The following is an 18,570-nucleotide window of genomic DNA, read 5'->3' on the forward strand; positions in this document are numbered from 1 at the left end:
AAAGGTGATAACTGTGAAAAGATAATAAGCTCAGGACAAATAGATAGCCATCTGAAATGGATCAATATGGTACATATGGGTCCAATGTACTATCAAAAAATTGAGATCCATTTTCCCACGTTGCGGCTTAGCAGAAGAGTTAGTCTTGGATAATGGACATCAGTTTTATTCATTTCTAAATGAGCTCTTTCTGAAATAAAATGGTATTAACTGCATACATTATTTAATGCCATGGCATCGAGATCAATGAGAATTGTCGAAGAAGCAGTGAAGAAGCAGTGAAGAAACAAGTATTCTCAAGAGGGCTCTAAGTTTAACAATAAGACAATGATTAACGAACTTTTCTGCTAAATTGCGTAACAATGCTACATTTCACAACAGGTCACACTCCTGCTTCATTACATAGGTGTATAGGTGTAGAAGACTCAGGAAATGATTCAGCTTAGTTCAGCCAAACCTTGAAGGTATAGCAGAAGACAAGTTGTGACAGAAACAAGATTATTACTCAAGGCATGGAGAGAGATATTTTCAACAAATTATAGGGTTTGTATATAAACACCACCTGACAAAGTCATCTTTGTCAGGTGGGAAGTTGGAGTGAGAGTGGAAGTATGCTACACAAAGTTGTTAACCTGGGAGACTAAATTAGAAGTGTTTATGTGAACCACTTAACTCCTGTGAGAGATGTACCAGAAAATATCAAAAGGTTGTGTGATCAAATTGTATTCTGGAAGTTGATCCAATGAAGATTGTGAAAGAAATGACATAAGATAGGTTATGACTGATTCAAGTAACATCTTTCTCTGGTCAAAAAGTGAATAAACACCAATTAAGTAAATTCCTTTAAGATCACAGAGGCTCAGTAAACCTGTAGAGGTTAATATCTGTATATAATCTGAATATGTGAATCACCTTTTTCAAAAAAGGGGAATGCAATTTATTACATCTAAATGTGTGACATACATGAGGCAAATTCATATCTGCAGTGTAGCTGGAGAAAGCAGAGTAAATGAAATGCATGTTTTAGCAGTTCATGTCTCTTAGAAATTCATTATACTTCTGGCACAACATGTCATTAAAATAAGGACCCATGCTATTTAAGTTGGGTAAATAGCTGCATTTATGATTGCACACCTGCCACTTTGCCTATGCTTTGGTATTGCCTGTCAGCCAGCCAATCCAGCTTGCTTTAGCTCATGCTGAGAGGATGCAATCGAATCTGGATCTTGTAGGCACAAAACTGATTGAGATTATCCTACAAGACCATCAGCAATCTCCTTTGTTTAAAGTCAACAAACTTTCAGCAGCCATGCTGGAGTCAGGCACATGAAGACAAGTATTAGTGAAATGAGTGGATATGACCTCCTGCAGATAGCCCTTATCCATTCCTCTTCTTTCACGACCCAACACTTTCTCCTGCTCTGTGTTCAGTGTGGTCATACCTCCAAATCATGCTGTGGTACAAAGTGATTGATGCTTCATACACCCATGTTTGGGAGCAACTGGTTTAATAGTACAACTTTGATATTGACACAAATCCCATCTGCATCTGGCAAACCAGTCCCTGTAGACTTAAGCAATTTTAAAGGACTCCAGAAAGTGCCAAACTTCCAGGCATTAGGAACGTACTTGCTACTACCCTTATCATGGTGAACAAGCTTAGTTCCCTACCTAAATTTTATAGTCTAAGATTGAAAGAATAACCTGCAAATGGACACTGATGGAAGCATCCTTGGATCTAATCTTTCTGACAATATGGAGCACCGAAAGCTATTTTTGGAATTTGGAAATGTTTTATATATGCTGTGATTGAGAAATACCAGAGGGCCCCAAAGTGATCACTATAAATTGAAAGGGTAGATTCAATTGGTTGTGTGTATATTGCCACTTTATTACAGCTACAATACAGGCACAATCACTTACCATATCAAAGTTCTCTAATGTATTAAATCTCTTCTGCATCCAAGTTCAGGAAATTCCTTTGCTCAAAATATATATTTCTTTCATCTACAAATTCATCCTACTCTGCTGAGGCAGCAACCTCCCAAGGATGATGTCTTTCTTTTGAGCCTCTCTTCATGCAACACAATTCAGAGATTTCACAATAAGAGGAACAGTTTTTCTCTCTCCCAGGGTTGTTAAACCCATCCTAGTCATTTTTAACCCACTAACAAAATCAAAATTTTGAAGACAACACCTACAAAATGCTGCAAATGTTGATGCCTCTCACACCACAATCAGATTTTTTTTTTGCTTTTGGGTCCATCAGCAATGTCAATGGCTGCACCAACAAACTCCTGTAGCCTACTCCAGTCTTACAGAATCTGAACATGTGGCCAATCTACCCTGAGAATTCTACACCCTTATTTCAATGAAGTGATAGGGATTCACAATATATACAGGGAAGTCCTCCACAAGGGACTGTGATACAAAAAAAAACATTTGATGCTTTGGGTTGGTCAGCAATTTCAAAATATTCATTACATTACATGGCTAAGAATGAAAATATTTTAAAATCATATTCAGTAAAATAACTCTTGTTAAACCAATTTTAAGGTAATTAACATGTCAGAAATAGTATTTTCATCTGTACATTTGTTCCTCAAAGAAATTTCATCACAATATGGTGAAGTACGCCCTCTAGCAGCTTTCTGCAGCAAATATATTTTTCTGATTTGTATTCTGCTATTTTGTATTGTATTTGCATTGAAGTCAAACTAACCAATTCAAGGGAATGAGATAGTTCTGCTTTTACAGCCTACCCTGCATTCAATTATAGTTGTGACTTTAAATTTTAAATTTTTAAATTTTAAATTAAATTTTTAAAATTTTTTTTAAAATTTTATTTACAGCGTGGTAGCAGGCCCTTCTGGCCCAACGAGTCCGCGCCACCCATTTTCAAACCCAATTAACCTACCCATACATCTTTGCAATGTGGGAGGAAACCGGAGCACCCGGAGGAAACCCACGCAGACACGGGAGAATGTACAAACTCCTTACACACAGTGACGGGAATCGAACCCCGATCACTGGCGCTGTAATAGCGTCGCGCTAACCGCTACACTACCGTGCCGCCCTTTAACAATACAGTTTTCAATTAACTGGCAGTCTTTCAGTTCTATATCTACATTTTAATTTATTCAGGGAGCCGCGATGGGTTCTTTCCCCAATGGTTGCAAAAAAACCATGCCTTGTTCTGACCTTGCCAAAAATGTCCTTCCTCCTGTCTGAGTAACAAGGGAGAGCAATTGAGAATGGGAATCCTACCCAGTTCTCCCCTCCCTCTGGCCCTCACTCCCCCAGTTCATGTAGCAGTGAATTTTAGCATCCCAATAATGCCCTGGTTGAGATCAATTATCTGATCAAATCTGAGACTTCCTTGGTGTCTACAGTACAGTAATTCATTATATTCACAAGATTAGACAATCAGGGGAATCCTTTCAAATTTTTGGTATTAAAATCAGGGCATTTTTGTTTAAAATGTAACCTTTACAATGCCTAAATTCATTAGTAAGGATTTTGTTTTGTTGTGAAACTTTGTGTGCTCTAAGAACCCGGGCATTCAGAGAACCCAATGACATAAATATTTGTGTGTCACGTCCATAATTTGCTTTGGCAAGACTTTCTACTGCACTGGCATTAGGGCTGTTCATTCATGGTAAGGCAGTGGTTGAAACCATTTGTGGGTGTGGTGATTGGGTTCCCATTTTCAATCTACTGGAGTTTTGTTTTGCAGGAAGCATTTATTAATGCTGAAGACTCAAACTGAAATGTTATTTAAAGGGCTATATAAATTTCTCACACATTCACAGGCAAAATGTAACAAAACCTCTTGCAAAACAAAACTCAAGTAGATTGAAAATGGGATCCCAGTCACTGCACCCACAAGAAATTTCAGCTACTACCCCTCAAAAAGCAGTGGCCAGAAATGTCAGAATATAGGAGTGAAGACAGAAAACAGGAAGCTTCGTTAGCTGAATTCTGTCAACTAGGAAAATGTTAGACACTATTATTAAAGAAGATAAAGAACTGCATGTGGAAAATTTCATGGTAATCAGGCAAAATCAACTAAGTTTTGTGAAAGGGAAATCATTTTTGACCAAGATATTGGTGTTCTTTGATAAAGTGGAACTGGTGGATGTATTATACTTTGATTTCAAGAAGATATTTGATAAGGTGCCTCATCAAAGATTATTGTGAAAAACAGAGCAGACAGTAGGCATACAAAGGCCTTTTGCTGGTTGGCAAGATGTTACGAGTGATGTGGCATGGGGATCGGTGCTGGGGCCTCCACTTTTCACAATTTATATAAATAGTTTAGATGAAGGCACTGCTAAATTTGCTAATAATACTAAGATAGGTAGAAGCGTAAATTGAGAATAGGTACAGAAGCCTGAAGTCCCACACCACCAGCTTCAAGAACAATTACTTCCCTTCAACCATTCGGTTCTTGAACCAACTGGCACAACCCTAATCACTAGAGTTTAGCAACACCATGATCACTTTGCACTAAAATGGACTTTTTTTGTTCTAATTATGTTCTTTCTTGTAAAAATTGTGTTTAATTTATGTTTTTCTTGTGAATGCTGCTGCAAGTATGTGCCTGTGATGCTGCTGCAAGTATGTTTTTCATTGGACCTGTGCATACATGTACTTGTGCATATAACAATAAACTCAACTTTGACTTCAGGTGGCTACAAAGGATATGGGTTAAGTGAGTGGGCACAAATATGGCAATGTGGGATTTTCTTTTTCATTTTATCAGGAAAATAAAAACAGCATTTCATCTAAATGCTAAAGAGCTGCAGAGCTTTACATCAGGATCTAGATGTGTGCATGATTCACAAAAGGCTAGTATATACTGTAGGTAGTGCAATTAATTGGGAAGGCTAACAAAAATGCTATTTTTAATTGCTAGGGGTACATAACAAAAGTATGAAAGTTATAAACAGCATTGGTGAGACCACATCTGTACTGACTGGTCTGGTTATTTAAGGAAGGACATTATTGCAGTGGAAGTACTTCAGAGAAGGTTTACTACACTAATACGTGGAATGGATGGTTCTTCTTTTGGGGAGGATTGGGCAGGCAAGATTTGTTTCAGCTGGAAAATAGAGACGATGAGGGGACTTGATTAAAGCATTAAAGATCCTGAAGGGTCCTGACAGGATGCTTCTTGTTGTGGGAGAATCTACAATTAGGAATCATTGTTTAAAAATAAGGCATCATCCAATTAAGACAGAGATGAGGTGTTTTCTTCCTTGCAGTCATGTATATTTGGAACTCTCTTAAAGGGTGGGGGAAGGATAGCCTTCAAAAATGTTTAAGGCAAAAGTAGTTAGATACTTGATAAGCAAGGAGGAGAAAGGTTACTGTGGGTAAATGGGAATGCAGAATTGAGGTGACTATTAGGTCAGCCATGATATTAGATGGCAGAGCAGACTTGGGGGCTAAGTGCCCTGCCCCTGTTCCTAATTCATATGTTTGTATAGTCATAAGAAATCCTGCAACAACAAAAGCAGTTCTACATTCATCAGATCAGAAATGAGTAAAGGTTAGAAGACAGACACTTAGAGGGTTGGAACCAAAAACCTCCCCACTTAAGCTTCACAGGGAAGCACTTTTTATCAATACTTCCCAGGGTAGCATATACAAGCAATCCTTCTGCAAGATAGCCCTCATTTACATCTGTAGCCCCCAAGGATGCAAATACGTAATCACAGACGTGTCTGCATTGGTCTCATGGTCAAAGTTGAAGTCACCTCCGCTCTGAGAAAACTTGCCTCAGAAACCTTGTAGGTAACTTCTGTCAATACGTGTTGCCTCACTACTCACTGCTCAACTTGCAGAGTGGGGAACCTCCCATTTTTGGTCAAGAAGGCTTAGCGTTCACACCTGGAAGAAGCACTTGGCTGCATTGCAGGGCCCCTAAAATTGCAGGCATTTATAGAGGGCAGTCGTGCCCTTACAGACAACCATTGACAATTCCTTCCATGGGTGCCCTTTTCACAGAAAATATATCAACCCTAACATGAACATTAATGAAGGGATTAGCTTGGACATTGTGCATAGAAAAGCAAGGAAGTTTATTAAGTAGGTCAGAATTTGGGATTTTATTTCAAAAGCATCAATTAAATCTTGACTTTAGGGTTTTGTGTTTCCCCAAGCTGCAGGTGATATGATGTAAACCCAACAATACCCACTGTATTTAAAGAGACACTCCACTAATGCACATAGGCAGTGATCAGGATGACTGACCTATGGCCCTTGCAACACATAACCATGTTAACCAATCTGGTCTGCAGTAGTGTAGATGTAATGATGTGGCTTTGATCCAAGAGAAGGTTGAAAGCAGAAGACTCTCATATTTTCCACTAATGTGAGAACATAGAACAGAAAAACAGTACAGCACAGGAACGGGCCGTTCATCTCACCATGTCTATGCTGACCTCAATGCCAATTTAAACTGCACATCTGCCTGCACAAGGTGCATTTCCTGCTATTCCCTATCTGGTCATGTGTCTGTCTAAATGCCTCTTAAAACACAGCTGTAGTATCTGCTTCCACCACTTCCCCTGGCATCGCATTCCAGGCACCTACCGCTCAGTGCAAAAAAAAATTTGCCTTGTAAATATCCTTTAAATTTCCCCCTCTCGCCTTAACACTCAGTCCTCTGTAATTTGACATTTCCACCACAGGAAAAATACTCTGAATATCCATCCTATCATAATTTTATATACTTCAATCAGCTCATCCCTCCGCATCTGATGCTCCAGAGAAAACAATCCAAGTTTGTCCATCCCTCCTTTTGGCTGATACTACCTAATCCAGGCAACATCCTTGTGAACTCTTTTGCACCTCTCCAAAGCCTCCACATCCTTCCTGTAATGCAGAGACCAGAACCGTACACAATACTCCAAATGTGGCCTAACCTAGGTTTTATACAGCTGCAAGATGACTTCCTGACTTATATACTCAACCACACGATCACTTATTGCCATATAAGTGAATAATATCACTTATTCCCCTTCCTCTTCAGGAAGTATTTAACATGATGGCCTTCCAATGACCCAGTCTGTCCATCCACAAAGTGCAGCTGGACTAGTGTTTGGTGTGGTCTCAGACTCAGAAGCTAAAATGGAGATGGGCAAAAGTATCTCAGTATCAAGACAGTAATCTAAGCATCCTGCCTCTAACTCTGCTGAAATGAAGAAAAAAAAGAGGTATTTGCTTTACATAGCACCCTTACAGGATGTCCCAAAGTACTTCATAGTGAATTAATTACTTTCGACTCATAGCCTCTGCTGTAATATGGAAAGCATGACAGCTAATTTACACAAAAAACTCTCACAGACAGCAATGTGATGACCAAATAATTTTTCTTTTAAGGAAAGTTGTATCGGTTAAAGGATAACATAGGACATGAATTCAGGATAAAATAAAAATTGATATTTCTTTATAACAAAACATGGTATGCAAATATTAAATCACCACTGACTGATAGCAGAGCAGGTGGATGTGACTGCTCAAAACAACTCTCACATTATTCTGGTGAGCATCTTGGAGACGGTCATGTTGTTTGAAGGTAATGCAAAAATTTAACTGTGTGCATGATGGCTTCAGGAGACATCCTACATCCATCACAAAAGCCCATGAAATACATAATAAAGATGTCATAAAAATGTGAAGGATATTCCACAGAATTTAGCAGCATACTGCTGTGGCGATGGAATTGGAGTAGAAGACCCAACCAACACATATATTCTTACCATGGTGGGGAGGAAGAAAGTTCATTTTATTCCAAATATTTAGACGAGGATGAAGAGGAAGATAAATACAAAACTGTACCTGTGTTACAGAAATGCTCTCAATACAATAAACTGCAAAATAAATTTATACCTCTCAAAGGGAATTTAACTGTAGAAGGTAAGAAACTGGCGAATCATATGGTTAATAAAGAACAGCACTGCAAAATCTTGCCAAAGGATGTGCATTTCATGGAATTTGCTTGGAAGAAATACTCAAGGCATGCTCTTGTGTTTGGATTTGCAGACTTGAAGGTGTGAGTATGGTTTCCTGAAGAACTAACCTGACCTTAGAGAAAACAGATGAGATTTGTCAGATGGCAGAAAGCATCAAATGTCAATATAAAGTAACTAGTAAGTCAACAAGACAGAAGGCGAGTGGAGGACATAAACTTCAGGAAATCACTCGGAGTGACAGAAGAAAGCCGCAAGCTACGGCTAAAGAAACACCAAGCACTTGAAATGGGGAAGGAATCATGAGTTCCACAAGAGAGTATTATGTCCTGCTTCTGGTAAAATATTTTGCCAAAATGACTCCCCATGAATTGACTTTAGTTATAAGGATAGACTGAGAAGCTGGTGTTGTTCTCCCTGGAATGACAGAGGTTGCAAGGGGATCTGATAGTATTTAAGATCAGAAGGATAGAGTGATAGGAACTGTTCCTATCGGTGGAGGAACTAAGAACCAGGTGACATAGAACTAGAAGGAGAAAGATTTTACACAGTGAGTGGCTGAGGTCTGGAAATAATGCCAGGTGTAATATTCAAGATTCAAAGGTAGCATTCAAAAGGGATCTGAAATACTGTTTGAAGGAAAAGAACTTGCAGGGCTGAGGAGTGGGGGAGCGGGACTAGCTCTTAGCGGCCATAAGTTTAACATGTTGAATGGCCTCCATATGTGCTGTAACTATTGTGTACGAAGTGCGAAAAGAGCACTCATTTTGGAAAACAAACATCTGCACATAAAGCGATAAAGAGACAGAACAATTAATGAGGAACCAGGAAGAACAGTTTCTGTTAACAATATGTTCAGAACTTATGGTTTGGATGATGGGTAATGTGCTACACTTTCTACAGGTCTAGGAGCCCAATGTAATGTAATTTGATTTCACTTATGCAAGAAAACTTGTGACTGCAGCTTATGGTAGAACTTGCCAGTCAGAAGTAAGACTATTGGCTTGGCAGTACAACTAAGCTGGCTTGTAAATAACATTACCGCAAGACCTCTGCTGAGCAGAAAGGTACATTTGAGCTTGAGTCATAATGGGGCTAAATGAGAAAAAGCCAGTAACTAAGTAATGTTTAAAGCAGATGTTTCATGATGGAATTGAAAAACTTGAACAGAGTACTAAATCAGGCTTGATGAACATCTAAGCCAGTGGAACATGAATCTTGTAGGGTGCCAGTGGCATTAAGGGATAAGCCAAATGAAACATTGGATGGTTTGGTCAGTCGAGATATGTTAATTTTGCATACAGCAATCATTTAGGTCAGTTCTATGGTAACAATATCTAAAAGTGACAGGTTACTATGTATGTATAGATTCTAAAGACTGGTATAAAACTATCAAAAACAGCATTATACAACAGTTGAAGACGTTTACCTTTTCACATCTGTGCATTACTTCATTTTATTTCAAATAAATGTTGATTTCCCTTTGTAACATACCTTGTTAAGCATATTTATTGAAGAGAATTGACTCACACCTCACTTTGGCTATTGATATCACAGAAAATGCAAATAATCTTCAGTCCTGGAAACCAACTCACAGCTTTATAGATTTATATGCTTAACATAACTGACTGGACAATCCTGGATATGCTACTGGCCATACCTGCAAGGCTTTAAAGATGAGATGGGCATGGTCACTATCGCAACCAGAGGAAAATGTACGTCTATCATGTGCAACTGGGAGTAGGTCTTCTCATGGGAGACTGCAGATGTTTGCTATGACAGTGTCAGGTTGCAGAAGGACTGCATCTCTGCCATTAAATCCCATGACATCGTTGGTGCTTCCCGCAACCTTTCTTCTGTGCACCTCCCTCTCAAGAAAGTTTTGATTCTACCGCATTGCTTGATTTCTGCCATGGATGGTAACAGCCTGTGCCTTGTGACGTGTCCTCAAAAAAATTTCAATCCTAAGCTCACCATGTGTAATGTCTCTAAAGGATAAAGAAATGCTCTGGCCACACAAGAACTCTCTGTCAAACAATGGCCAAAGTGAATTAAGATAGCAGCTGCAATGTCATTGCTCAAACTTGTCTTCACTTCCTGGTTAGTCTTCTGAGCTCTCAGACATCTGTGACGCTCATGTGAAAGCCAGGGCCAAGATTTAGTAATTGGATACAGATATGTTTTCATTGGTGCAATTAAATGGTCTTGCAGTGTGGCAATAAGAACTTTTGAAAAGCTTCATTAACCTTTCTCAAGGATGATAATTATGGCAAACAATCTGTTTGCATCCAATCATTGAGTTCTTGATTCTGATGCTTTGAAATCTGTTTGAAAATTATCCTAACTCCCTCCCTCTTCCTCCCCGACCCCACCCCAAGCCAAACTTTGCACCAATAAAATATAATCTGCAAACAATTACTAAATTAAAATAAAGAAAATGCTGGAAACATTCTGCAAGTCAAGCAGTATCTGGCGGAGAAAGAAATGAAGTTAACATTTCAGGTCAAAGACGAGATACTGCTTGATCTGCTGAGTATTACAGGTATAATATTATTACTTTTCTACTTTTATTTCAGATTTCCAGGTTCTGCAGTATTTGCATTTACAATTATTAAACCTCAGCTCTTAATATTACTTGAGCACCATGAGCAGCCTGGGTTCACAAGTGAGTGACTCACTGGATCTACCTGCATCTTCATCATATTCAGAAACAGGTGCATTGCAGCAGATTGTGCTTTAGTCATACACTTTCATCATGCCACCTGCACCCAACCCACACGTTCTTGCAGATTAGAATTCCCCGTGTTATTTAACTTTCGCTGATGGACTTACTTGCTTGGGGCTCCATGAACATTTGTTAGTATCGAGAAATTGCTCCTCACACTCCGCAAGCTGGCCAGTACCTTAAAAAAGTAAAAGCGGTTTGTTCACTTAAAGATTTTTAATGGCCTTCAGATAATCTGTTTACAGATAATTGCCTAATTTGAAACTTAGTCAAAAGGTGAAGTAAATGCCAGATTCAATTCCCATTCATTTCTAAAATAGCTGATTTGAGTGAGGCTTCAGGCAAAATGTTGCAATCAAATTCACTGGGATAAATTTGAACTGAAACTTTTGGAGTTCACCAATTTCATTCCATTGTCACTAGGGCTATGAGAAGAAAAAGCTTCAGAAAGAGAAATTGCTATCCAGCCTCTCTTACTGGAAAATATTGAGTTGTCGACAAATTGTCTTCCAGCAGTCCTTGCTGAAGTCTGCCTGTGTGTGATTCTTGCTGGAAAGTGCCCAAGTAAGCAATGGGTTGAAGATTGAGATTAGTTATGATGTCAGATGCCCATTGAGTTACAGGATGGGATTTCACACTAGTTGACACATTTGTGGCAGAATATTTATAATTATAATATGCCTACTCTTATTGAACAGACATGGTATTCCTTGGAAGTAATTCCACAAAAATATGCTGGAAATCTGAGGAGGGAGATGGTAGAGTAGCTCTTGCAGGAGGTCTGAACAAGTTCCATTTAAGTTTGCTAGTAGAATTGGCATTAACTTCAGCAGAAAAGCCTCTACACTGTTTAGGAGGGGTATTACAAGGTAACAGGCATTTGTAGATTCATGCCCGATTGGGACTAATTTTTTTTTCCCCAGGAGTAAAATACAAGACAATTTTTAGCAGCTCTATAAGTATGACTGGATTAATGGAATCTCTTCTTGTTGAAAGCAAAGGAAAATATCCAAGTACAGCTGTCCCAGTGGACCATTCTCATAAAACCCTTGATGCCAATTTTCAGAGTGACTCTCATAGTTTCATAGTTCTGAGAACAGGCTGTCTGCTTTCATGCATTGCTGGACAAAACAAGCACACCAGGGAATTAGGAAAAACAAGCAGGGAAGAATATAAGAGGCAAAAGGAGAGGGGGAGGAAAACTCTAACAAAATAGTGAAGAGAAAATGTAATTTAATATACCTGTGCAAATGGTGTAACTATCAAGTCATCATGTCTGAAAGGATAAAATGAAATAAAGGTCAGTCAATTGAATTGTGGTAATATTTTACAATTAGAATTCAGCACTAATTCATAATGTAATAACAATTCATTGGGAATTCCTCCTAATTGAAATTATTTTTCACAATGATTAGAATGCTAAGAATGAAGTTTAATAAATTAGGTTACGAAGTACAAATCACTGTGCATCATAATGAGAATGACACCACCACTTCTTGCTGTATACGCTGCTGTCATAGACTTCATGAAGGTTGCCTTGAGTTTTGGATACAAAGGCATCACAGGGATGTTCACAGAGGCAGTGCAGACATGTGGCTAGGGTTAAGCTGTGAGATGGATATAAACAGGATCTGACAAAGGCATAAGATATTAAACAGTTAAACCCAGAGCATTGTTGTTAGTAGAAGAAAATTGCAAACTGGGAGAAGGCAAATTTGAATAAGAACAGAAAAAATCATCACAGGCATAGGCTCAAATGGTGACCATGTTATGAGAAAACATGAAAACAAAAGAAAAATATTTACTGGTAGAATAAATGACATAAAACCCTCAAGATTCAGTCTGAGCTAACTACATATTTTAATAGTTGAGTGTGGGGTGTTCTCCTATTTTGTTCATGAATTAGTAAATTAATACTTAAGATGTTGTTTATATTTTTTAATGTCTCTCGGTGGTGTACAATAAATCTGCAAGGTGCACTGAAACTCTGATAAGCCACTATTTAATTGTTCAGAAATCCCGATGGTCTGGCATCTGGCTCACCTGGTTCTGTTTCCCATGCTCCCTTTAAACTCGTCTCGGTCCTGTTCCCGTGCTCCTCATAAACTCACTGGGGCCCAGTTTCCAGTGTTCCTTATAACCTAACCTTGGCTCCATTCCAAATACTCCTTATAAACTCCCATTCCCTTTGACTTACTGTGATTCCTTTTGATTTACTTTGATTTGCATTGATTTACTGTTTTTTATTGAATATGGGAGGCTAGGCCTTCAACTCCAAGATTCAGGTACTTCTTTACTACATTCCTCCATTCCTCCAAGACCTTCTTTAAAATCCAAATCTGTAAGCAAATTCTCCTTTTTATACATCCTTCTTTGGCATAATGGTGACTGTGTAATATGTTTTGGAAAATTTTCTCTCACCAAAGTCACTACTCTATATAAATGTTAATTATATTGTTTTAAAGCTACCCTCATGTTGACCAAAGTGCATCTGGAACACTAACAAATGTTATACTGCATGATCATGTGTTTTTCCCACTGGTTTCCTGTGCCATATCATAGTCTTGCTATGTTGTGCTCAAATGTCATTTCTGGAGATGCCTTTTGTATGTTTTGGCTGGAATTGCAGTGACTGGACGTCCAGCTTAGAGGTTGTTAAGTGGTACTGGGCAATCTTGGAATTCATGAAAGAAAAGAAGAATTCTTTGTTGATCCAGCTGAACCTTGCTTCCAGCTCTTCTTCATTGCTGATACTATTTGTATTTCGGGCACAAAATAGATTCAAGGAGACATTCAATTTTTCTGATGTGGAACTTACTGGCAGCAGTGGAAATAACCATGGCAGTAAATAAAATTAGAACAGATTTTTCTCTCATCAGAGTCACTACTCTACATAAATGTTATTGATATTGTTTTAAAGCTACCCTTATGTTGACCAAAGTGCATCTGGAACACTGACAAATGTTATACTGCATGATCATGTGTTTTTCCCACTGGTTTCCCATGTCATATCATAGTCTTGCTATGTTGTGCCCAAATGTCATTTCTGGGGATGCCTTTTGTATGTTTTGGCTGGAATTGCAGTGACTGGACATCCGACTTAGAGGTTGTTAAGTGGTACTGGGCAATCTTGGAATTCATTGGTGAGTAACATCTGTTTACTTGAAAATCAAGCTGTAAACTTTGCACCACTGACATGCACAACTGCTTTTCAGGTAACTTGGTTGATCAGTGCAATATATTGTGCAAAGCCTAGAGGCCTGAGTTCAATCTTCAATTTGTGATGAAGTCAGATGGTGATGGAGAAATCACAATTAGCTTTAATTCCTTAAGTTTCCTTAAGGGACTATCTCACCCTGGGGTCAGGTTCCATGGATATTAGCAGCTACTAACTAGTCCAAATAGTCATTTGTTACAGTAAATAGTTGGCATTTTGAGTACATGCTGCTTGTAAAGAATATGTTGGAATTGCTCTTATGGTACAGGATATTTGCAATTTCTTTCGTTCAATACTAGAAGATGAGACTCTGCAGAATGACTGCATACTCAGAAAACCACATGCCAAGAGACATTCATATTCTAGCCCAGTCCTGCATTTGGTAATCATCAACAGGTGCACTTTTACATAATGGTTACCGGGAAGCGTTCATGAGCAACAGCCTTGAGTAATTTTTTTCTTAATCCATCATCTGAGCATGATTCTTTACTGGCAGTGTGTACTCAAAATATCAACCACTTAATTTGTTTGCATCTTAAGCTGATATCATTCCAGTTCACCACGTTAAAATGCATTCACTGCCATAAATGCTAAGTGCTTGATGAAAAGCAGAGATGTGCTAAAGCCAGCAAGTGGAAAAGTAACACAGTCTGTTTGCCAGGGTTTGAAAATCATTTACCAGTTCCTCATGGGGTCTGGTCAGTATCAATGAAATATAAATGAAGCATTAATTTTATTGCAGCTTATTTATTGCTAATCTACTCTCAAAGTTGCCTCCTGGTGTCACCATTTCCTTTGTATATTAGATTCATCTCAGGTTTGATTATTGAATGTTTTGACTTGCTGATGTCAAAAAGGTGAAGGAAGACAGGAGGGGTACCCTTATTGATCTGATCATAATGCCTGCTGATAAAATAAAAGATAAACCAATTAACCAGAAACCCACGTCCATTATATATTGTCATTTAGGTATTTGTCAAAAGTGGAACAAATGAAATGGTGACAATTCTGCCACCCACACCTGATAAGTCCCTTGACATTCATTCTCTAGCTTCACATAAGAATGAATGCTGAGGCAAAATACTTATTAGCTGCTCGAGTCTTTTAAAGGGTACTTCAGCCTGAGTTAGTGGTTTCAGAATGATGTATGAATATAAAAAGAATCATTCAGTAGAGGCTTTTTAACTCACTGAGTTCTTTTCTTAAACCCTCTTCTGCTTAAAGACATATAAAAGCATGAAACACAAAAACAACTGCAGAGTAATGGGGGTGGTGAGGGGGGCCAAAAGATTGCAGAATATGAATGCAGCAATCCAAACAGACAGAAACATTGAAGAATAGGCAGGTTAAATATTTTAAAAATTCTTGGTAAGGAAGTTAACAATTCCTGCTACACAGTAAGATTTTCTCAAGTGAAATTTCACAGCCATATAATAGACGGGTGAAGCTCATTCTGTTTAAATATTACTATGGTTCACTTCCACATATTACATGTGTTCCAACATTTTCACAATTTGTTTGAGAATAGATTTGCAGTTCCATGGACCTTGCCCTTCAATGATTTCTTGAGTTATATCAAAATGGCACCATTTACTCCAGAAGTAGCCACAAATCTGTGAATTTGTGTGTCTATGTGCCTGGTGCAACAGGTGGTGAAGGTGGATTTGTGGACCATGTTGTCAGTTGGGCATTTTTTTTAACAAGTAAATCTCAAAAGTGTGATTTTCAAGAAGTGGTTGAAAACAGGTGAGAAGATTGTTCTTTACTGTCATTAGAACAAAAATTTCCATTCACTTTGAAAGATTATTATTCAGGCAAGATTTCATCAGTTAGTTTCATCCCACAATTCTTACCTACTCTTGTTGGTGTGAGACTAGGTGATTTCTAATGGATAAGAGTAATTCTTCTTGCAGTTATCAAGTTATGCTTCACAGTCAGTCTAACAGAACCAAGTGCTTGGAAAATTCATATCAGAATTTTTTGATTAAAGCAGGTGACATAAAGTTACTGCTTTAGATAATGCAACTGTTGCTGATGTATTGTCTCTACTATATGGTTGACTTGCAAATATGTCTCACATCTCAAACTCGTCCAGTGTTAACATGCTAAGATGTTACAACTTACTTACATTTCACTTGCAATTGATGAATTCCTGGACATAGACTTTGGTGACAATTCATAGTCACTGTCTGAGCGATACAGAAAGGATTCCCGCCGCTGACTATGGCTTGGAAAATTAGTGTGCAATACAAGCCCTGATCCAGGACTGGCTTGAGGATCCAATGGACTTCGGCCTGGAGAGGGACCATTCTCCACGTCAAAACTATTAGAAAACACACACACAAAAAATGCTTCATTGGCACGTTTATTTATAATAGACTTTAAAATTATCTATTATATTACTATGATCATTTTTTTTATTCTTTTGCTTGAACCAAAAGTCACTTAACAGCTGCAGCTTAGTAAACGCTTGATTCTAAGCCAATGGAGCTCTGAGCTTGACACCAGAGAATAAAAATGAGATCAACCAAACAACAAATCCCTTTCCTGATTTTCTTGTTTTCTAAGACAGGTAACCCCTGCATAATGGCAATCTGGGTTACGGAAATTTGCCCTTTCAGAATTCACAAATCATGACCCAAAATTCTGAAATACAGGATAAAATTCACTCTCATGGAATTTATGTTAAAAAGTAAATAAATCAATGCAATTTTTAATTTACTTATTAGGATGCGGAACAATATACTGGGGAGAGACTTTACAAAAACCAAAAGGGATAATGAAAACATGAACAATAACTGAAAGAAATTAGTATGCAGAAAGAAATACAATTGTGAAGGAAGCAGAGAAAATGAAACCCATTAAATATTAGATAATTCCTGAAGAATTGGAATACTGTGGAAAACAAGAGGTTAAGAAAGAAGTGGAAGCCTATCCTGCTTGGAATCGAGCAATATATTTAGAAAAGTAAATAATTTCCCAATCAAATGAAACAAAAAATGGAAAAGAAGCACCCAAGCTTAGAAATTCTCTCGGTGGGTATGAAAATTAATATTATCCAGAGTGTAGAGCAATTGTATGCTTTCTGGATTGTATTGCACCACAATGACAATTCAAACTAGCACTTCCCATTGTGAATCAGCTGTTTGCCAGATCAGAAAGAAAGTAATGACATCATTCTCATCGCAATGTCGGTTCTGAGCACTGCCCATGCAAACTATTGTTGTTGGGTAGTTATCATTCAACCTATTTTCCATAGGACCACTTCTTCCGTGGCTTAGCAATTTAAAGGGGCTGAGCAGGTCCCAGCCCCATGTTGTGACCGCAATTCATGTACATTGGCATATTCAGGCCATTTCCCAACTCCTTTCCCCAAAGTTCCTCAGGCCCATGACCCTCACCAGCTTGCATCCACCAAATCCCTTCCACCCACCAAGTTCATATCAACCAATCATCTAAACACTAACTTCTCACTCTGATCTGCCATCATGACCCTAAATCCAAATTCTGGCTCTAATTGCCTGAAAAGCATCGATTCACAGATTGAATCCCAGCCTCACAGTTCCCTCGACTCATGGATACCTTCCCATGATGATGATCGTATATCTGAACAACCGACGCTACCACCTCCAGCAACTCACAGGATGCACTGACCCTTCATACTCTCCTAATTGGTGTTCAGGCCACCACAAGAAAATAGGAGCAGCAGTAGGCCATCAGGCCCTTCAAGCCTGTCCCACCATATAAATATGATCATGGCTGATCTATGCTGGCCTGAACTCCTGTGCCGTTTCTCCATACCCCTCTATTCCTCGGACCATCAAATATTTATCCACCTCTACTTTAAATCCTTCTAATGATCCAGCTTCCACCACTCATCTGGGCAGAGAATTCCAGAAATTCACTGCACTCCGCAAGAAGAAATTTCTACATACCTCAGTTTTAAATGACCAGCCCCTTGTCTTGTTTTCTGTCCCCTTGTTTGACACTTTCCCATGAGTTACTACGCCAACATCTATCCTACCGAGCCCCCTCAGCTTCTTATATGTTTGAACAATGTCACTCCTCATTCTTCAAAACTCCTTGGCATACAGGCCCAACTATTTAGTCGCTCTTTGTTTGGACAATCCTCTCATCCAAGGAATCAGCCTGGTGAATCAGCTTTGTCCTGCCTCCAATGTTTCCATATCTTTTATAACATAAAGGGGACTGATAACTGGCTTGTGTCATTCATCCCCATGCTCTCTTCTGATACCCATCCCAGCCCCCATCCCCAAAATCCTTTCTCTGCCATGATGCCCTGGACTGGGCCCAGGCTTTGGATTCTGTTGGATTTCCAAACAGCAGGCCCATGACCAGAAGGACTGCTGGCCTGCTTGATAGAGATTGATGAATGGACCTGCATGGGCACTGAGAGAACTCCAACCCACAAAAGCTACAAATTGCAGACGACGCTGTTTGTAATTCAGGTGAAAAACACATTCCCTCATTTATTTCTGGCCAAAAGAAGTTAATGAACTTAGAGTTTGGAAAAGGAAGCTGATGATATATATCAAGGAAGCCTCATAAAAATTACTGAATAGTGGAGGTTTCAGCTTTATGTTCCAGAATTCTGTTCAGGGGAAGTTGGAACCAAACAGGGGTGGGTA

The 18,570-nt window shown here is 38.8% G+C and overlaps 1 protein-coding gene across 4 annotated transcripts in view; it reads right to left on the bottom strand.

Annotated features, from left to right (window-relative positions):
• Positions 1–18,570, bottom strand: part of pde4ba (phosphodiesterase 4B, cAMP-specific a) — a 416,670-nt gene that overhangs the window by 114,827 nt on the left and 283,273 nt on the right. For all 4 annotated transcript variants that reach the window (XM_052011515.1, XM_052011516.1, XM_052011514.1 and 1 more), the window contains 3 exons: positions 16,050–16,244; positions 11,947–11,980; positions 10,812–10,882 (listed from right to left, as the gene is read on the bottom strand). In XM_052011515.1, coding sequence (XP_051867475.1) covers positions 10,812–10,882; positions 11,947–11,980; positions 16,050–16,244 — 300 coding nt within the window. The remainder of the gene's footprint in view (positions 1–10,811; positions 10,883–11,946; positions 11,981–16,049; positions 16,245–18,570) is intronic.

The sequence above is a fragment of the Pristis pectinata genome, chromosome 3 (assembly GCF_009764475.1).
Source record: "Pristis pectinata isolate sPriPec2 chromosome 3, sPriPec2.1.pri, whole genome shotgun sequence".
NCBI classification, from domain to species: Eukaryota; Metazoa; Chordata; class Chondrichthyes; order Rhinopristiformes; family Pristidae; genus Pristis; species Pristis pectinata.